This window comes from Hydra vulgaris, chromosome 01 (assembly GCF_038396675.1).
Source record: "Hydra vulgaris chromosome 01, alternate assembly HydraT2T_AEP".
Taxonomy (NCBI): Eukaryota; Metazoa; Cnidaria; class Hydrozoa; order Anthoathecata; family Hydridae; genus Hydra; species Hydra vulgaris.
In genome coordinates this window covers 693,781-716,718 of record NC_088920.1, presented here as the reverse complement: position 1 = coordinate 716,718, position 22,938 = coordinate 693,781, and the positions used below count along the sequence as shown (strand labels likewise).

Here is a 22,938-nt window from a genome sequence, read left to right as displayed (position 1 = left end):
TATTCTTGTAGACATCCCATTCCTTGGCAATGTCAAACTTGTCCGAAATTGCTGTGTGTTGAAAATGAAATTCAATCACGTCTTGAGCCTACGAATCTGTTTCCTCCTCCAAGTTTGCAGTGGCCGTTAATTGATCCATGATTTTGTCAAGCCATTCATGATGATTGGTGTGGTCTTCAACCAAGTACTTGTAGGTTTTATCATAGGTTCCAAATTTTTTGGATGCCACACCCTTTTAGTAAGGATTAACCAATTTAACCCTGTTGATGTGGTGCTGCAAATTGTGGAGACCACTAACAACGATGTGTAGATTCAGCTTTTTATCAGCACTAAGTCTCTCAGATATCTTTGCCAACAGTTTGAGAGTAGGCAACAGTTCCTCAAAGATTTTAAACTCCAATTCCGAGGGCACAAGAGATGCAACGTCTTCTGGGTCAATGCCTGGCCTTGTTTTAATTGCTAACAGAGATTCTTTTATGTCAAAGACACTCTGCGTCTTTTCTGCGTCTTTTCTGCTAGCCTTTGAGCACGAGTGATTGCATGGTCTACTCTTATGGTGGCATTGACAGTGTCTTTGATGGCCATATTCAAGGTATGGTCCACACAAAGAAAAGACTTGTCAATAAAGGTGCACTTTGGGATTGCAGCTTTGACATTAGCAGCATTGTCATGATTATAAACGTGCGCATAGCCTATAATTATAATAGGCTATGCGAAAAGTTGCCCTTCTATTTTTTTGCTCCGAAAAGCAAGATATCCGGTCGTGTAATTATAACACGACCGGATATCTTGCTTTTCGGAGCAAAAAAATAGAAGGGCAACTTTTCAAAACAAAAATATATTGTATAGAATGATTTGCTACACTTAAAATAACACACATAAAATAAAATTATATTGTACTTTATTCATCAATAAAAAATTGTAATAAATTTATTAAATAATAAAATATTAAAATTTGTAATGACTCTATTAACATAAACATGTACCTCATAAGAAATATATTACTCAAAAATAACATCTCAATAATATTAACGAGATATATAAAACGATAAACAAAAACCTAATAATAAAGAAAGAATATACAATTGAAATAATCAATTTAGCATTGATTAGTTCACCTAATTCAGTTGGCATTGTACCTCGCCAGATTCACCTAATATAAAAGTTTCGCAAACACCCCATTTGATCTTTTTTTAAACTTTTTAACCACATAACCAAAAATAACTTTAGCAACTTCAAAGCTCTCTGAATCTAAATTGCATTCTTCAATATCTGGTACAACTTCTTGCAATTTATCATTAAATAATTTCATTAAAGATATATTATAACTCTCTTTTCTTTACATCTTCCTCCCGGATATTGACTGACTCTTTAAGTAAAGTTTTCACCGCTAAATGCGCTCAGATGTCTCAAGTTCATCCAAACCAATTAAAAATCTGCCACCACTATATATCCTTCATTATCTACATCTATCATTCTACCACCTTGATATTGTGCTTCTTTCTGCAAATATATTTTATCCATCAACAGCACTACATCTTTGTCAATTTTATTTGGGTTTAGTAAACATTTTACAGATTTCAATGGTTCTACCCCACATTTATTAATTCTTTTCAAAAGGCTAAATGATGGTAGAGGAAACTGTTCTAATAAGAGTTTAAAGGCCTGATTTAATCGATTGACCTCTCTTTTTATATCCAGTTTTACAGTAAACTACAGCACATGTGCTAACCATGTTAAGAATATTTGAATAAACTGTTTTAAAAGACGTCTATGTAAGTCAGAAAGTTACCCTTCTAATTTTTTGCTCCGAAAAGCAAGATCTCCAGCCGTGTAATTATAGTAGGCCTTGACGAGCATAATAGCGAAATCAGGCATATCACTTTAACTGTTGAACACAATTATCTTAACTCATGTAAAAAAGTACATTTTCTAATTTAACTTACTTGTCAATGTTTATGGCAATGTTGTGTGCTGTGTGCCTCTCACTGAACGAACTGACAGAAACGACAAACTTGTTCAGGGTCCACTCCTTGTCAATTTAATAAACAGCCAATGATTGGTATGGATCAAAGTTCCTTGAAGTCCAACGGTCCTTGCTCAGAGCCATTCCCAGCCATTCCAATAGATCAGTTTACAAATCTTTATCCACAGCCGTCTTGACATACAACAAAGGCAGGTTGTACCTAGAATAAGTTGTGGCAGCCTTGATTTTCAGCTTTGGAACTAAGTAGTGCATAAACTCCTTGAAAGGTCTTGCCTCAACAAAGCTGAATGGAAGATTCATCCTTGCCAGAAGTTTCATAATTTCCAAGTCACCTCGAAGTTGCTTTGGATCTCTAGATTTGTACTTCAGACGCAGACTCAGTCTTGCCTGGCTTGCGCTCAATAAGACAATCTTGCATGGAAAGTGGTCTTTTCTTAATGGAGTGGTTGAGAACTTGAGATTTTTCGCCTGGAAAAAATTCTAATATAGTTTAGTATTGCTAAGTCTCGTTATGCTGAGGTAAAAAAAAATTTGTGCGGGACTGATTGCTAATTTATTAATTTGGGGTATAAATTGTTGTTAACTTGATAAAATAAGTCATAAAAAGAGGTTTTTTCTTTAGGAATTAAAAAGACAATACACAAAAACGTTAATTTCAATAAAGGGTTTAAAAAAATCATTAAATATCTTTTTAAAATAAAGTTGCTACAAGCAACTTCATTTACACTTTTAACTCACCTCTTTGTGGCTCAAAAGTCTCATCTTCATTATAGATATTTTCAAGTTCGTCCAAGGCCAAATCAGAATCTCTTTTGTGGAAAGATTTATGTTTCTCCAGCTCTTTGAACTCACGAGAATGGGCACTAAGTAGGTGCTTACGCATGCCAGATGTGTTACCATCATTGACCTTGTAAATATTGCCATAAAGTTTGCACCGACCATTGGCCTGGCTTATACCACGGTCATCATGGGTTTCGTCTGTTTTTTGCTTCTCATAAAATTTCCAGATATGACCTTTGCTTCGTGGCATCTTGCAGACTGATTGACAATTTGACTTTGACTATACTCAGACAGCGCTGGATGTAAAAGTCTCACTAAAAATTTAAAGAATAGATTAAAATCCAGGAGCTATATGTTGACGTGCCCACTCTCCAGAAAATACTGGTAAAACCTTGCCATTTCCCGAAAAATGAAACTATGTTACGCGGGTCTTAAAAAGCTAGGACAATTCAACTAACAACAGTTCAACTTTACTATACTAATTTAGTAATTCATTAATTTAACAAAATTATTTTTTTTATTAAAATATGCATAACATTCAAAATTGGTTTGTCTTATATTATTTGATGTCTCTGTTTTTCTTGTCTTATCAAAAAATATGAATATATAAAAAGAGTTATAATATATAACTTTAAACTTTTTGGTTATTGAAAAACTTTTGTAATTTGTAAATTTTTTAAATTGTTTTCGTTGTGAATGGTTAGCATTTTTTAACAGCAAATTTATTCTGCCAATCAAAACATCGCCAAATCTGGTCCTTAATGTTACTGCGAAGTTGTCAAGGCAGCCAAATGTCACCAAATCTGCCCAACTGCCCATTAATAATTAAGGATTTAACTTGTTAATCCTTAATCTACGCGTTCGGAATGTTTCGTTCGTGTCGAATCGTTGTGACATGTCTTGTTTTGTCACGTATCTTAACAGAATGTTTCGTATCGTTATGCCACGACTCGAATCGTTATGGCATTAATATATATCATTGAGACAGATAGATATAATTATTTGTCTCAATGATATATATTAACTAGATGTCTGACTTCAAAAAAATTCCGTAAGAAAAAGTGAAGCAAGTTTTTAAAATTTTTAAACCCGCTTTATTTAAACAGGTCAAATAATAAGTCTTTGTTTAGCTTTGTTTTTATGATTGCGTCATTTCTGGCTAGCAAAACAAACTTGGTTGGCAAAAACTTTTCTTCACTGTAAAAGCGCGAGTTAGATATCTAGTTAATATAATTGATCTGTCTCGTAAAGTTTCGTAATTATCCGTTTAACGCAGTTTTTAAATTCCAAGAAAAAATTTATGTCCCGATTTATAACTTTTTTCCGGGATAATTGTTTCCTTTGTCTCGTTATTTTTTCCGGAAAATTTCTCGTCTCATTACGCTTTTCCCGGTTCATTTCGAGAAAACGATTCCGAGACGCAGACTCTTAGTTAAAACTACTTTATCGCTGTCAAAAACAATCGATCCACATAATTAACTATGCCATTGGTTTTACCTACACAAAATCTTTTTTTTATGAAAGAAGATTAATAAATTTATTTAAACTCAATGGGTTTTAAGTTTTATTTTTTCATTAGAAAACTTATTTCTTGCATTCCTAACGAGTAGCATAAAAAATTTGGTAGCAAAAATAAAAATTAGAACATATAAAAAAAGATCTAAAAAACGCAATTATTTTTCTTTGCACTTTCATTTCTTATGAAAAATTTATCGTCGAATATGAACGCGAATTTTTCAAACTTTTCCACTTTCATTTTTTGTAGCAGTTTTTCTTCGAATTATGATTATTAGCAAAAAAATCTTCGCTAATGTAAACATTTTTTCCAAAAAGTTGAGTGCTATAGTTTAATAATTTCAATTGTTCTTAATTTCTATAGTTCTTGGTTTCTTAGTGTTCCTCTGACCAATGCGATGAGCTCGCTTAATTTTGATATTTTTCAAATCAAGGTGGTCTTTTAACAATTTATGAATTTTATCCTCACTCTCGTTCCAGGTTTCATTCTCTAGTTCTTCAATTCTCTTAACTCTTAGATTGATTTTCCGCTATCTGTCCTCCATTTTTAACTTTTTTAATATACAGTGGGCGGCTGTATTATTAGCTACACTTGCAAAACCATAATATTATTCATTATAAGCTCTTTTACGTGTTCTTATGCTAAATTTTTAGACAATTGTTAGTGCTACTAGCTTATATGAATATTTTTTTTTAAATAAAAAACTTATTTAAACACTATTACTATTTTTAAGCATTTATTTAAGAAAACTCAAAATACAAAATGTTTTTTAGTATCTGGTTCGGTCACCTTTTGCATCAATTACTGCTTGTATCCTTCTTGGCAGACTTTGGGAATATTTCGTTACATTTGTTTTTAATTCCTGATCATTTTGCCAGGCATTATTAAGTGCCTCTATGAGATTTTTTTTTGTTGGTTATGGTTTCGTGCCCAATTATCCGCTTTGAAAATTTCCAGGCGTTCTCTATTGGGTTTAAGTTAGGAAAATTGCCAGGCCATGGTGAAACAGTAACATTTTTAAATAGTTTGTCACTGATTTAGCTTTATGGCATTGGGCAGAATTATGCCTAAAGATGCATTTGGATTGATTAAGAAACCAATCATGCAACTGAGGAACTAATTTGGGAGCTATTACTTTTTTATATTTTTCCTGGTACATCACCCCTTCAGCTATATAAAGAAGGCCACTGCCCTTACCACTTATAAATGACCACACCATCACTTAGAGGTCTTACACATAGAGGGTGTTTTACTGTCTCCATAACACAGTCTGGGTTATATTTTTCTTCTTTCTTTTCTTCTAACAAAAGTAAACTTATCAATTAATATTTAACAAATATTACAAATTATCCGTTCATCTCTTGGGATAGCGATGCACAGTTTACCACATTTTCCACTTTTGGTATTTTGTACAGGTATTTTTTTATCAAGTTTACCTTTAATTCTGCTTACTGTTATCACAGAAACTTTAACTAAATTTGCAATTTTTCTTTGGGAATAATTTGAATGTTTTAACAGAGCAGTTATTTATGAAATTTTTTCGTTCGATATATCTTTAGTTTTTCCCATTGTTAGGCACTAAATTTCAAATATTTTTGGTTAGAATTACTAATTTATGTAAAAAAAATGAGTCAGAGTCATTAAAACACTAAACAGTTAACAAAAAAAAAATTTATTACGTACGCGTTATTGCACAAATAACAATTTTGCCACAAATTTGCGAAAAAGCGCATTCTGCATGTTTTTGCATATTCTTGCTTATCAAGGCTAAATATTGCCACAATTATCTATAAATGTGACAACTTCATTAAAAAAATTTAGAAAGCCATTATTAATATTAAAATCTCAAAGAATTTAAGAATAAAGGTAAATTTATTCTTTTAAAATTCATATTTAATTGCAACTTTTGTGATAAAACAAACTGTAAGTAATAATATTTAATGCATCTCTTAAAAAAGGTATAATTAAAAATGACATCTCAGATCATTTTCTAATTTTTTTCTCAATAAGTGTTGATACTGAATTAGCGCCCAAACTAAAACAAGTTTTCTTTAAACGCTGTTTTAATACAGCAAATGCTACGTTATGCAAAGTACAATTATCGTTGCTTCACTGGAACCATATTAATACTTCCTTTAACGCAAATTTATATTTTAACTCGTTTTATAAAAATCTTTTTAAAATATATGATGCAAACGTTCCAAGAAAAAAAATAACTTTAACAAATGAATGTATCAAATCACCTTGGATTACAGAAGCTCTCAGGAAATCTTCCAAAATTAAACGAAAACTTTTTATTTAATATTTGAAATTAAAATCAGAAAAAAAGTAAGATAATTTATAAAAATTATAAAATGCAATTCGAGAGTCAAAGAAAAAACTTAAAAAAAGAATAGGGGAGACCGGGGCTAGTTGGCTCGGTTTTTACTCTATGAGCTCTGTTGCCCTAACAACACATTTTTTTAAAAAATATTAAAGTGTAGTCTTAAAGAGTATGGATTAGGGTATCTCATGAATTTTGCATTCATTTACAAAAAAAAATTCTTGGGGCTTTTCCGGACCCTCAAAAAAAAAAAAAAAATTTGCGCCAACTTACCCCACCACGGGGTAAGTTGGCGCAAACTATAAAAATGATTATTAATGCACTATTAAGTGCAAAATTAATAGAAGTTTTTTTTAAATTAATTTTTGCAACAATTTTATTCCAAAATTTAATATTACTTTTAGCTGGTACCAAATATTAGTCCGTATAAAAACCAAACAGCAACCCACCTTTTATCAGTGGAAAAAAAAGCTAAACAAAATTTTTTTTTAATTTTTTTGTAAGAATAAAGATTTTCAATATTGTTAAAATAAAAAAATAAAAAAAAATAATTTTATAAAAATAAATATTTTTTTACATAGTAAATGCTATGAGCCAACTTACCCCGTGAAAAATTTCACGGGGTAAGTTGGATCATAGCATTTACTCTATAGATCCTGAAAAACGGCAGCTTTGAAAAAAAAGTAAACCAATTGTAACTGGAACTTTTACAATAATTTTTTTTTTCATACGACTAATAAATAATTTCTTTGTAAAGTAAAAAGGAAGCGATGTTCTAAAAGTTACGTTTTTGTCTAAAAAACGCATAAATCTCAATATCTCCCATGCGCATGCGCAAATCCTGACAATACTACAGTGAATGATGAAATGGTCAATGAGGAAATTTCTGAGTAATTTTTGTCACTTTCTGATGAAAGGCTCTAAAGATAAACGCAGTTCGTCAACTTACCCCTGCGGCCAACTAGCCCCGGTCTCCCCTACTACGCAAACTTGCTAAATAAATTCAAACATAATTCCAAGCGCACGTGGCAAATTTTAAATGAAATCACAAGAAATCATAAAATAAAAACATGCAATTTGCCTAAAGTTATCAAAGTTAACAATAACTTTTTATATAATCCGAAAGAGATAGGAAATGAGATAAATAACTTCTTTGTAACTGTTGGGTCAAATTTAGCTAAAAATATTCCAAAGAAAACTAATACAATATTTGAACCTATTTTTCCATGTAACTCAACACTAAATTTTGATATTTCATTTAAAGAACTTGATATTGCTTATAAAATGTTAAAAGTTTATAAAGCCATAGGCTATGACGATATAAATGATAACATTATAATCGATTCATATGAGATAATGAAAACTATACTCTTTCAGATTTTTCGGTGCGCAATAAAGCAAGAAATTTTTCCCGATCAACTTAAAAAGTAACACCTATATTTAAAGGAGGAGAAATTTTTAGCATAACAAATTATCGTCCGATTTCTGTTTGAATTTTTATAGACTAGTCCATAGCCTTTGATGCCATAGATCATTCAATTTTTATTAAAAAACTAGAGCATTATGGAATCACAGGAAATTTTTTAAATTTAATAAAGAGTTACTTAAATAATCGTAAGCAGTTTATCCAAATCAATGGTTCCTTTTCTACAAATTTTTTAAATACAACCTGTGGAGTTCCACAGGGATCTATACTGGAAGATCTTCCTTTTTTTATTTATATTAACGATTTCTTTAAAGCCACTAAATTAACGACAGTAATGTGTGCTGATGACAATAATCTTTTTTTGTCGAATAACAGCATCAGTGCTCTTTTTCAAGATAAGAACACTGAAATAGTAAAATCTCGAACTGGTTTAAATCTAAAAAACTTTCAATTAATATTGAAAAAACAAAATGGACTCTCTTTTATCCAAAATCAAAAAAGAATATTCTACCAAGGGATTTGCCTTCAATGTTTATTTATAAAATACAAATAGAGAGAGCAAGTGTTATTCTTTTCCTAGGAATTCTAATTGACGAAAACCATACGTGGGGAAATCACACTAAAACTCCATGTGACAAAATCTCAAAAAATATTGGAATAATATACAAAACAAGAAACTTTGTTAAAAAACATAATTTAATTCAACTTTTTTACACATTTATCCATTACTATATTAACTATGAAAATATTGCTTGGGGTAGCGATAAAAAAGGTAAGTTAGAACCCCTCTATCGGCAACAGAAGCATCTTGCACGTGTAATTAATTTTAAAGATCATTAAACTCATGCAAATCCTCTCTTGACTGAAATTAATGTTCTTAATTTATACCAACAAAATGTATTTAATGTTCTTTGTTTTATGTTTAAATGTAAAGCAAGTATAACTCCGATTTTATTCCATAACTTATATTTGATCAAAAAGAAAACTATATATAACTTTAGAAATGATAATTTGATTCACCAATCTTGTTCACATACAAGTTTTGGAAGATCCTTTATTTCATATCGTGGCGTTTTTCAGTGGAACAAAATAGTTTTGAAAAATTTTGATTTTTCTCAGGGTTTGAGTAAGGCAACTTTTAAAAGTAAACTAAAAAAAATTATAATCTCACTAGAAAACATACTTATATATTTTTAAGCTCTTTTTTTTTTTTATTTTGTTCTTTGTTTTTTGTTAATTAATATATTTTGTAAACGATTATTAAATACTGTAATCGGTTCTTGACAATTTTTAAATGTTGTAAATGGTTCTCGATGACAGGACCACTTGGCCCTCTTCGAGTATCCGTGTTCTAATATTTGATCTAAGTATTACGATTATTTTTTACTTTTACTTGAATACATAAGAGCAAAAACAAAAAAAAACATATATATATATATATATATATATATATATATATACATATATATATATATATATATATATATATATATATATATATATATATATATATATATATATATATAACAACAATAATCTGGTTAATCGTCTTGCAATTTTAGATAAAGAAAATAAAACTGAAAGAAACTTGAAAAAATGGGCCTCATTTGCAAAGAGAGTTTTAGTTTAAATCAAAGTTTCAAGCCATTGTTTACCTTAAGTTGCCTAAGTTTTACTTAAGGACATTTGTTACTTTAAATAAGGATATTGGAAAGTGAGTAAGTTGTTATTGTCTTTGGAATGTCAAAAAGGAGAAAAGACATTGATACTAAAATCAAAAAAGAGTCCGATTCCAAATTGGTCGATGATCTGTTTAGAGAAATAATCTTAATTAAAAATATATTCATAAAAGTTCTTCAAACCCAGGAGCATATATATTATATGTATGAATGTTTTTTAACATTATTGGGGAGAAAGTGATTGGTATCGTCTGCAAACATTACTGAGTTTAACTTTAATGACACATCACAAGTCGTTAATATAAGTTAAGTATAGGAGTTGACCAAGAATTGATCCTTGTGGTACTCCGCATACAACGCCTAATATTCTGGATTGTACATTATAAACATATTGCTTTTAATCAGTAAGATAGCTTGTAATCCAGGAATAGGTTGAGTTATTTATACCATGCCTAATTTTTTCTAAGCGAATGCAATATAGTTACCCTTAAAGCAAAAAATGAAGATATTTATTTTAACAACCCTTTTGTCAAACAAGGTTTGACAAAATTTAAACAATCAAATTTAATTAATCAAACCTTTGTCTATTTTTGCAATAATCTTCAGAATAAAATTATCGCTTTATTATCTTTAGAATAAGATTATTTTAACGCTGGAATAAATTCTTTAGCCCAATTTTGATTTTTTAATCTCATTTTCAGTTTTTAGGAATAAGTTAAAGACTATTATTTTTTAAATGGATAATAGATTAAAATACTTTTGAGATGCAATTTCAATTATTTTAGATTTTCATTTATTAGTTAATTTGATTTAAACTAATTGTATCATATTATACTTTTTTTGCAATTTTTATATCTTTTTAGCGACAAGATCAGCATGATCTCCTTTCAATTTCCAAGTTTATTGTATGATATATATATATACGCTTATATATTACTGTATAACAATATATATTTATAAATTATAATAAATGCATAAATATTTTTATATCTCTTTATAAACATGTATTTTCTAGAAAAGAAAAATATATTTCAAGTCCAAGTTATTTTCACTCAATGGAGGCAGTAACTTCTTTCAATAGAAGTTTTGAGAGTATTTCTTTTATCAGTAAAAAATTGCTTTTTTTCATCTTGAAATTTAAGTTTAAACTTAAAACTTAAATTAATTATAAATATGTTGTTTTTTTATATGAACTAATAATAATTGATTTTCTGTTAGGTGGTTAACTCGGCTTGTTTTTCTGAACCATCTTGAGAAATTTCGTCATCGATATCCGCACCCATTGGAGAGATTTTTCTGTTCTTACCCAGACTTGACTTTTTACCGCCTCGCTTACTCCTCGTTGAATTAGGTGCTTTTGGTTTAGGTTTTTCTATAAATCTTTCTGAAAAAAAAAATTAAAAAAAATTTTTCAAGTTATTTTAACAATAAATAATTAAATAATTTTTATTTACTTTTACTTTAACTTATATTTTTAAGATCTTTATAAATAATTCGTTATAAATAATTCAGCGTTTTTCATTTGATTATTGTCGATCGGATCGATTTTCAATGATCCAATTTAACATGTGGACGGTATGCTAACGTATGATGCGCGATGGATTTTCAAATGGAAGTAAAACAGTCACCGCATGGTCTAATTAAACTAGCCCTCAGGAGCATATTTTACAGAACACGTGCGCTGTGTTTGAAATTTATCCAATTTTTTTAACTCTTGATTCAAAAGTTATAAAAAATTTATTTCTTAAAAAACTTAAAACGTTGAGTTAAGGTAAAGTGAAAATAGATTAAATAAATCGAGTATAAAAGTTTTTTTTTAGAAAAGTTGCAAGCATATTAAATGATTGTTGCTATGCTGTTACCATTGGTTTCCAAACGTCTTTAACATTACAATTAATTATTTTACAAATTAATAATTTATTCATATAACTTTCTTCTTAAAGTAAAGAAAAATTATTAAACTCTAATTAGTAATTAGCAATATAAATATTAAGCAATAAGAACAAAGCAAGTTATCATTACTAAAATAAAACACTAAAATATTTACAATATTATAACTATATAAATGTACACAAATGTTTATGTGTTAATATCTTTTTAAGAAGGTCCCAATGATGTATCTTCTAATGACGGAGCTTCAAAACTCTGATGGTTCAAGAGCAGTTGTTAGTAAAGTTTCCCAAACTTTGCGGTAGCACTTCGTTGCATGAAAGAGCCTGATTCAATTACATCGCAACAGCGCAATTTAATGGCAATGTTGCGCGTGGATGGTGCCTCTACTAGTGCTTTTAATGTGCATTGTTGATGCTACATAAGGAGCCGTTTCTTACAACTTTAATTTAATTAGCAGGGAGCAACTGCTAAACTTATTCTCTACTGACTTAAAATATGAAAATACCTGAAAATATTAAGCATGATAAAAATTATCGCCACCACCATAATGTTTCAATCTATCTTTTACGAATATTGGTGGTCTTACCTCTTGCAAAATTCACGTTTTCCTCTACTCTTTATGAGACTTATTTAAACCTCGACTGTTTGATTTTCAGTGTTAATAGCTATTACTCTTTGATTTGCATAGAAAAACCAATCAAAAACTAGTCTGTGCACAGTTTCTCCTGGTTAAAACCACAATCCTAAAACTTTTATCTTTTTTAAAACTATTTTCTTCTTCAGACTACGTAATCACCAGGATATATGCAGGTGTGATAATCTCTTTACATTGGTTTTAATTAAAGTCTTATGGCTTTCACATACTTATGCTCAAAAGGAGTAATTATAAAACATTATTGCGTTAAAAAAAAAACAATGTCGCTTTATATTACAGTATTTGCAATTGTCACCTTAAAGTAGGAATCTTTAAAACTTTTATCTTTTTCTTTTTCCTCAGAACCTACTAAACCTACTTCATACTATCCTAAAGATGATAAAGAATTTTTTCCTTATTTTTTTAAGTAATCGCCCGTGGGCTTATAACTTTTACCTTTTCACTGATAACTACAGATCAAACATCATCTACACATCAAACCTGGATTTTTTTTTTTTTTTACTTAACTGCAAGAAAAAAAAAATCTGACGCCAAGCCCCATTATTCTCATTTCACCAAATCTTGTATTTTATCCTAAATTTTATGTTATAAAGACTTCTGGAAAATATTTAAGTCTAAAATTACATCGCTTATTTATGGATCCAATTGTATTGACTCTCCCAAAGATAAAGCAGAACTAATTGCAAAACAATTTTCCTTTATATTTTTTTGTTGCTAAAGTTAATTTTCTTATAAACTTATCTACTGTTTGAGGTCCGAGAACATTACTTCTTACATAAGTGATCATAAGTGGCCTTTGTTCAATTCTCTCTAAACTGTTCAGTAAATGAATCTTATAAACTATATATAGGAAAATAAGATTAAATTACTATTCAGTAATTGAATCTTATTTTCCTGTCTGATGGAAAATGGAAACTGTGATTCCAAATCTGGAGAAGAGTTTGATCCCTACAACTATTGCTCCCTACAACTATTGCTCAATCAGCTCTCTGTATTGTTAGCAAAGTTTTTAATTAACAAGCATCAAAGACCTCACCTTGAGAAAACATCATCTTGAGTCAAACATCTCGAGTCAAACAGCTTACTCTCTAACATTCAATAATGACAATTCTACAGTATACAGACTGTATAGTATTGATTTAGTTCAAGAACCTTTTTTCGAATCTAATACATACACAGCATCAGTCATCCAAACCTTAAAGACTTTTTCTACCAATTATAAATTTATTATAAATTTATGTAAACGAAGTTATGTGTGCTTAATTATTAAAACCCATTTTATTTAATAAATTAAAGAAAATGGGTTAATTTTAAACAACCATATGAAGTAATTTAATAAAGCAATAGATAAAAATAATTAACAAAGTATTTCACATAAAAAGGTTTTATAAAACGCATAATATAAAAAGGTTTTGAAATAATCAAACTTTGAAATGCTCAAACTGTCAAAAAATGCAAACGAATTTTTTTAATTTTATATTAATACTCAGAATATGTTTTATTATTTATACCAAAGATTGATATGGTTTCAAAACATTTTACCTGCTTCTACATTCTTGTAGTCATAAATATCTCCATTTATAGAAACATCAGTGACTTTGGCTTTCTTCAAAGAAGGCTCATTTGTCTCAGGTAAGTCTGAAATTGAACTCCTTTTCATTGATGTCAACTGCTCACCTCCTAATAATAGGCATAAATGCTGCATATAAATTACTAGGGTATAAAACACATCACAAATTAATTAGTAAAAATCTAACATGATGATAAAAATAAAACCTGGCAACAAGTCACTTTCGGGTTCATCAATATCTGGTGCAACAGGTAAATAAAGTAAACTGTCTTCATCATCATCGTCATCACTGCTGTAATATACAGGTTTGTCTATTGATATGACATCAATCTAAAAATGTAAATTCTAATTAATGGTTGTTCAATACGTTTAAGGTACTTCAGTTTTTAACATTTATATATTTAACAATTAAATATTTAGATATTTTAACGTTAAAATTTCGACAAAAACAAAAATATATATATACTTTTGGATAATTTATTTTTTTCAAATTGTCATTATACTCCTTTTACCCCTGATGATGCACTTGTTGTTTCTGATTTCCTGCTACATTTAATTACTTCCTTTGCTTTCCTTGAATATCTATTTCCTTGATATTTTCTCTTTAAATTTCTAACTTTATTTTTTTTGTTTGCCATATTCAGATAGATAGTTTTCAATTAAATTCAGACAAAGTTTTCAGTTAAAATACATTAGAATAATGAAACAGAGCCAATTTTTTAAAATTATATATTTTGTAGAACAGTAGAAAAGCATAATAGAACTAACATAAGCATAATATATCTAACACTGAGAAATACTTCAAAATTTCTAGTGGAAATCTTCAAGAAGTAATTAATAAAATAGTTGTTTACACTGTTGCTAAGGCGTTGCTAAGGAGTAGGAAAGAGCATTGATCACAATAATTGTATTTTTTGTTACCTTTAAAGCACATAATAGTAAAAATTAATTATGGATTTTGTACTTTAATGTTTAAAATAGCATAATTCAAAAGAAAAAATTTTTTTTTTCTTTAATTTTTAATAGGGGTGAGCCACCTTAAGCATACAAAAACATAATAAAATAATTTTTATGCTGTTCTTTTAAGAGCTTTATTTAAACGATCGCATATCAACTTATCGACCAAATCGAACTTTGCAGTATGTGAAACTAATGTTCCTAAAAATAAAAAAACCATAGAAATCTTTCATGTATTTCATTAGCATAAAAAAAATTAATGTAAATAATAATAATAAGAAATAGGTAATGTAAAATTTCACATTGTATATAAAAGGAACAAATAAAAGACATACACACCACTTTTACTAAAAAATTACCTACAAATACTCTATACAATAATATTTCAATAAGTTCCAGCAATCTTAAACAATACTATAACACATTTTGTGTTATAGTATTGAATGTTGGCAGATGGCCCAAACAATGCCGTTTCAGTCGCTATGGAGCATTGGAGCATACAACATCGTGTGTTCGCTGTCTAGCAGTTTTTTAGAAACAATGATTCTGTAGTCACAGTGCAACGTCTTTTCCGCCAATATTTTAGAGTTGGACAATCAATTTGACGTCAATGTTCAAAACTGTTGGTATTGGGCATCGGAGAACCCACAAGAATTTCACCAAAGACCTCTGCACAGTTTAAAGGTAACAGTGTGGTGCTGCATTTCAAAGTTGGAGATTGTTGGACCCTATTTTTTTGAAGAGGAAGTAATTGCAGTTACTGTTACATCAGCTCGCTACGCTGAAATTTTAAACAACTTCCTTCATCTAGAACTTGAAAGTTGTCAAGTGAACATGAGAGACATTTGGTTTCAGCAGGATGTTGCCATAGCTTACATAGCGAGAGCATCCATGGAAGTGGTTCGACAAATGTTTCCAGGACATGTGATTTCCAGATTTGGTGATGTTCACTGGCCCAATCGCTAACCCAACCTGTCGATATGTGACTTCTTTTTGTGGGGATATTTGAAATCAAAAGTGTACATGAACAAGCCTCGCACACTCGATGACCTTAAGAACTCCATTCGTCAGGAAATTGAAGCCGTGCTGAATGAAATGTTGGAGAGAACCGTCCGTAATTTTCAGAGGATCCAAATTTGTATCCAGCAAGTAGGATGTCATCTCAAAGAAATTATTTTCTGAACCTAAATATGGTATGTAGTTTCAAAAACTGCATTAAAAAACCCATCATTTAATACTTGTTTTTATTATTTTCAACCCATTGTGTCCCAGAAATTCAATATTGAAAAACATGTGTTTCCTCTGCACCACCCTGTATATATAGGTATTTTCCTCACTTTTTTAAAAAAGAAACTAAAAAAAAAATTTAACTTCCTCTTATTTATTTGGTTTCTATTATTATGTTAATTTCTATTATTTAATCTTTTTTTGTTAAATTAAATAGGTGTTTGCCAAAATAAATGATGCATGACAGTTGGTGGTAAAAAACATAGTAACATAACAAAACGATAAAAAAAACAACCAAATGTTTATACTGAATTTATAAAAGTACTTAAAAATATTGATCAAACTTATAAAAATACTTTTTCAAATTGATTATAAGTATAAAATTCAAAATTTTATAAAATTTAAAATTTTAAAATTGATAAGTAAAAAAAAAACTTTTTATACTTCGAGTTTTGTTTTGTATAATTTTATCATTTTTATAATTTTTTTATAAATAAACTTTTTCATAGAAATTTTTTTTCCACAACTTTTAAATAAAGAAAATTATCAAAGCACTAGACTCATGCATTTGTTATGAATTTTGATTATTAGTCCACTGACAGAGAACAACAAAGAAGCAAATAATAAATTTTTATAAACATAACTAACTTTTTAATTTCACCAATTTCAGCACAGTAATAAATACTCTAAGCACAGTAACAATTACTTGAACAAACCTCAACTTCTTCATGTTGTTCATTATTTAGGTTATTTAATTCTTCCTTATCTTCATCTGTGAGATCAAATTCACTTTCTCTTTCCTCGTATTCAATATTTTCATCAAGTTCTTTGAAATCAGGAGCAAAGGCGGACCAATTTTCCTAGAAAACAATAAAATAAATATTAATCAGAATTTTAATAAAATAAAATCAATAAAGGTTGTTTACATAGAAATTAAAAAATTATTTATATACTTCTATTTAAATTATTCATAAATTTTAATAAAAAAAATTATTATTCTCTTGAAAAAAGAAATTAAACTTTTTTTAAAATTAAAAAAAAATTAAAAAATTTTAAGAAAAATTAAATTTAACTTACTACATGAGTTTGTGACCATATTGAAACAAGTCCATTTGCAACAGAACATATTATTGGTCTAATCGGATGCCACTAAAAATTGCATATAGTATATTTAAATATATCATGAACTTAAAAAATTGTATGCCACTAAAAATTGCAAAAAGTATGAACTTAAATAACCTAAAAAAAAAAAACTGCAAATAAAATCTTTACATTAATGGACTACGGTTTTATATATAACATAAACCGTCAATATTTAGATTGACAGTCAACATTTAGACTTGAAACATGATGTTGATGAAATTGTTACTATAATTATCCTGGTCAATGATTTCCTGATTTCTAACACTGATAAATATGGTGTTTAACACTAATGTCTTAAGAAAGATTTAAAAAGAAATTTTTTTATAAAGTTTGTATGATGCTGTAAAGATTACCTCATAAAGATGGCACCTTAAAAATGGTGATATCTATAAATGCCATCCAAAAATGGTATAAAATTTTCAAATTTTTTACAAGATTGGTCTTGACTAAAAACTTTCAACACTTAAATGCTAATAAGATCATGATTTACTATTTAATATAGTTGATAAACATCAAATTTTATTTTGACAAACTCAACATTTATTTCAGTTGAAATAAGATAATTTTAAGTTACATAAAGAAATTGAACAAAAGTGAACTTAAAAAAAAATAACTTTAACAGATATTGATCTAGTAACACACCAACGAACATTTTATTTCCAAAATATTAATAAAAGACAATCCATAATTAGGCAAAAAAAAAAATAAAGATAGAAAGAATCACACTTCCTTTCATTTAAATTAACTTTATTTAAACCCATTAACATTCAATTGTTCTCTAATTATAATCCATAGATACAATCACAAATTTTAAAATTATGGCCATATAGAAGTAATGATTACCCAGAAACAATAACAACACAGAAAAAGTATGGCTAGTAGGTTGTAATGCAACATTGTCTTATAATGATATGATGTCATTAAATGCAAAACTGGATAAGACAGAAATTTACTTGGCTGATAGTCTGTAGTTCAACAGTCATGGTTGATCAAGTCAAAGTCACACAGAGACCAATGAGCAACTCAACCATGAGCAACTCAACCATGAGCAACTCAACCATGAGCAAGTCAACCATGAGCAACTCAACCATGAGCAACTCAACCATGAGCAACTCAATCATGAGCAAGTCAACCATAGGCAAGTCAACCATTAGAAAGTCAACTATTATAATGAAATATTTATTTGATATTATAATTAAATAATAAAACTAAAATAAATACCAGTTATTTATATTTTATTATCTTTTAGTTTTGATGATGCAAATCAAAATCAAAATTGTCAAATCAAAAGTCCCTGGGATGCCACAACTGTGCAACGATGTCAAGGCTTGTTATCAGTATGCCATCAAGATGCGCAACCATCAACAAAATATAAATGTTAGTTTTAATATTTTGATTTAGACTTTTATACAGCAGTATTTTTTTTGTTTGCTGTGAAATTTCTATGATCACAAAGTTCTCAAATTCAGAAAAATTAGTTAAAAAACCAACTCACTTGATAGACTCACACTCTAGCTGATTGACAGTTATTTAAAAAGATTTTAAAAATATGTATTTAAATAAAATTATAATATAAGACATGGAAAAGCCATAGAACCACAGAACTTTTGATTTTTATGTTTGGACTCTAACCATAATAGTTTTTTAATTAAGACCAAATACTTTTTTGAAAAAGTAGTGTTTCAGTTTTAAATATATTAAAATGATTACACAACTTTTATATTTCCATGCTTGCAGGATTTTAGTTAAACTAAAATCCTGTTATCACAATAAAACTTGTTTTGATGATCAAAATCTTATAGTGATAACTGTTCTGTCACTTTCTAAGTTTTTCTATTACTGTTTTTTACTTTCTTTTCTTTTTAAAATTTATGTTTGTTCCCAATGCTAATAATCAAACCAATTTTTTTACGTTATATTGGAATAAAAATTATTTATAAGTAAACAGTTTAAAATAACAAAGATTTTTTCTTGTGTTGCTGATTAGTCATTAGCTATTTAGCTCAGAACATTTCTGCTTTTCTATTTTTTGTGTCTTTTTACACTAGACTATATTTTACTAACATTTCCTCACTCACTTGCAACTTTTGAACCATCTGTTAATCACAATCTGTTTAGCAGCGTAACAGCCAACTTGAAATATATGGAAAAATACTTAATTAAAGTCTTTGAAAACATCAAGACTTGTTAGTAATGAATTTGTATAATAAAAAGTAAATAAACAAACAGAAATAAAATTTAAAGGTAATAAAGTATAAATAAAAACAAAAACATTGTTAGGATTGTTGATTTTACCATAAGACATTGATGGTTTGTCAAATTATTTAAAATTATTCAATTATTCAAATCATTTAACAACTTAATACAAATAATATAAAAGACATTTACCACAACATTTACAAGCAACTCTCCTTTGGTTCCATGTAAGATTTTTACTAAACTGCCAATACTTCTTTCCCAAATATACAAAGCATGTTGTCTTGATGATCCTGTAAAACATGTTAAAACCAATTTACCTTTTACCAACATTACCTTTATATTTATTCGTCTTTGCAGTCTATTTTGATTACCTATTTTTAGGTTTGATTACCTATTTTTAGGTAATCAAAATAGACTGCAAACACGAATTTACCCTTAGGCTTATGTTGCAATCAGCTCTCTCCTTATGAATAGACAGAACTTAATTTATTACTATGTAAACCACAAATATATTTTACTTGTTGTATTTTTAAAGCTCAACACAATTATATAAAATCTCAGAATATATTAACTCATATTTGCAGAAGTTGTCAATCAAGGCAATATATTACCTGTCGATTAGATGATATCTTACCTGCTACAATAAACTCTCCATCACCAGAAAAAGCACATTTTTTCCACAAGGTTCTGAAACAATATTAAAGTTTGATTTGCACCATAGTTCAATTTTAAAATAGTAATTGCTTACAGATGACAAACTAAAATATACTTTATAATTTAGATATAAAATGTTTAGCATTTTATTATGTAAGTTATTTTTTTTTTAATTTTTTTTTTTTTTGTATTTTTGTTATTTTTGTTCAAGTAGAAGTTTTTTAAATTTACAATATTTCAAAGACTTTTTATTTTTAGAAAATTTAACAATAGATTGAAAACAATATTTCTAAATAAAAAAAAAAAAAAAAATGCAGATCAATTAAGGTTTAAAATTTAAATGATGTATAACAAAATACCTGTTAACAAGAAAATTACCTGTTAACAAGATCTTGAAGTTTTTGTGTAGGCTCAGGCTCCTGTCCATCTTTACAGGAAATTACAGCATCTCGATCAAATACTCGGATTACACGATCTTGGGAGTTTACCAAAAATGAGCTAAACAACATATAAACATTCTATCAATATGATGATCAGATCAGTGATCATCATATTGATCCCATCAATATGATGATCAGATCACTTTCTATCTATGTTGATTAGGATATAACACTATTGCCAATATGTTTTAAGAGATAGCAGGTAAAGACAAGAGATAGCATGTAAAGACAAGAGATAGCAGGTAAAGACAAGAGATAGCAGGTAAAGACAAGATCTGTTTACTCAGACCATTCTAAGCAACAACCTTAAATAATCAGAAAAAGATGCAAAAGGATGCTAAAAAAAAAAAAAATTATGAAAAAAATAACTACAGTTAAGCTCATAATTTTTCTGACACTCAATCATTATTTTCTCAATATATTGAACCATAGAAAAAAGATGTTTATTTCTACTGACTCTGACAGATCTAATTTTTTAAGTTCAGGTCCAGGTAGTATGAGTAGTTTTCAGGTCCAGGTAGTATGAGCTTGGTAAAGTTTAAATTATAAATTCTTAACATTCTAAACAGCAATTTGATCAATTATTTGAAAATAAACAATAAATTTTGTTATCTTACAAATATGATTGGATCAATTGATTTATCAAAAGCAGCACTAAGTGCTTCTTTTGATAAATCAATTGATCCAATTCACACTAAGTTCCAAAATTTATTTCAACTTTAAGGAAAGTAAAGGAATAAAGATTATTAAAAGTTTATACAACACATGCGTTTAGTATATTACAAATTATGACATTATTGATTCATATATATATATATATATATATATATATATATATATATATATATATATATATATATATATATATATATATATATATATATAAATAAATGAGTTCAAATAATATTTACATTAACTACCCTTTTTAAAAAAACCTTTTTAAAAAAAATAGCATAAGTAATCATTTCTAAAGAATTCTTTTTATAATAGTGTCAGCAAATTCCACAAATGTGTGAAAATTTACAGTAGTTAAGACATTTGCAACTTCCTGTAATTTAATTTTGGTATAAATTGAAGTTTTATTAATTTGATCATCCATTTCTGATGAATCTTTGTTGATGAAACACAGTGTTAAATGGAAAAAATTTTTGTTAAGTGATTTTCTACTACTAATATATATATATATATATATATATATATATATATATATATATATATATATATATATATATATATATATATATATATATATATATATATATATATATATATATATATATATATATATATATATATATATATATATATATATATATATATATATATATATATATATATATATGAGTAAATGTTAACAAAAAAATAACTATTCAAACTAAGATGAGTAAAATATATTTGTTAGTCATATATATATATATATATGAGTAAATGGTAACAAAAAAATAACTATTCAAACTAAGATGAGTAAAATATATTTGTTAGTTAAATTTTAACAAATATTTAAATTTTTTTTCTCTAACACCGTAGGCCTTTCATATAAAATCATCAGCTGTGTATGAGATTTACAAAACTATAAAAAACTCTTTATATTGAACTTCCTATAAAAAGTTTAAAAAGGAAGTAATTAAGGTATATATAAAAAACTAAGGAAAGTTTTAAAAAGAAATGTGAAAATAATTACTTCCTGTTTATATGTTCATTGTATCATGTCCCTGTTTATGTAGGTGAGCTTCATAAATAAGAAGTAAATTCTCATTTGAGAGTTTTAACATTGGAAATAATTTTAAAAAAGGTTCATTTTTATGGCAATTAAAAACATGCTGATCAAATTTATCTGAAACAATACCTGTTCTGCATGTTTAGATGTGTAGATTAGTTCTTAACTTTAGGTTATTAGTTTTCCCAATGTATGCATATATTTATCTATTTATATATAAATATATATATATTTACATACAAATATATAAATATATATATATATATATATATATATATATATATATATATACATATATGAATCTACATAATCTATATACGTATGTATATGTATTTATGTATTTATATATATATATATACAATATATATATATATATATATATACAATATATATATATATATATACAAATATATATATATATATATATATATATATATATATATATATATACAATATATATATATATATATACAATATATATATATGTATATATATATATATATATATATATATATATATATATATATATATATATATATATATATATATATATATATATATATATATAAATGCAGCATTAGACACACACCAATGTCATACTGAAATAGGCAGCTATGGGACTTCAGCACATACATTGATTAATTAAATAGGGAGAACGTGCAAGTCACTACATTAACTATGGGTGTGGGCATATTTTTTTTTTTTTTTTTTTTTTAGTTATTCACCTCCTCAAGGCCGAGAAGGCCACTACAGATGAGGAGGCTACTTAATA

At 27.7% G+C, this 22,938-nt stretch overlaps 1 protein-coding gene across 1 annotated transcript in view; it reads right to left on the bottom strand.

Annotated features, from left to right (window-relative positions):
- Nucleotides 1-10,872: 10,872 nt before the first annotated feature.
- The window catches only part of LOC100203126 (retinoblastoma-binding protein 5 homolog), a 31,339-nt gene continuing 19,273 nt past the window's right edge, over nucleotides 10,873-22,938 (bottom strand). Inside the window, exons 9-16 of the mRNA XM_065787164.1 lie at nucleotides 20,388-20,507; nucleotides 19,990-20,042; nucleotides 19,545-19,645; nucleotides 17,091-17,162; nucleotides 16,730-16,873; nucleotides 14,036-14,159; nucleotides 13,802-13,939; nucleotides 10,873-11,095 (exon numbers count right to left, since the gene is read on the bottom strand). Coding sequence (XP_065643236.1) covers nucleotides 10,926-11,095; nucleotides 13,802-13,939; nucleotides 14,036-14,159; nucleotides 16,730-16,873; nucleotides 17,091-17,162; nucleotides 19,545-19,645; nucleotides 19,990-20,042; nucleotides 20,388-20,507 — 922 coding nt within the window. The 3' untranslated portion in view covers nucleotides 10,873-10,925. The remainder of the gene's footprint in view (nucleotides 11,096-13,801; nucleotides 13,940-14,035; nucleotides 14,160-16,729; nucleotides 16,874-17,090; nucleotides 17,163-19,544; nucleotides 19,646-19,989; nucleotides 20,043-20,387; nucleotides 20,508-22,938) is intronic.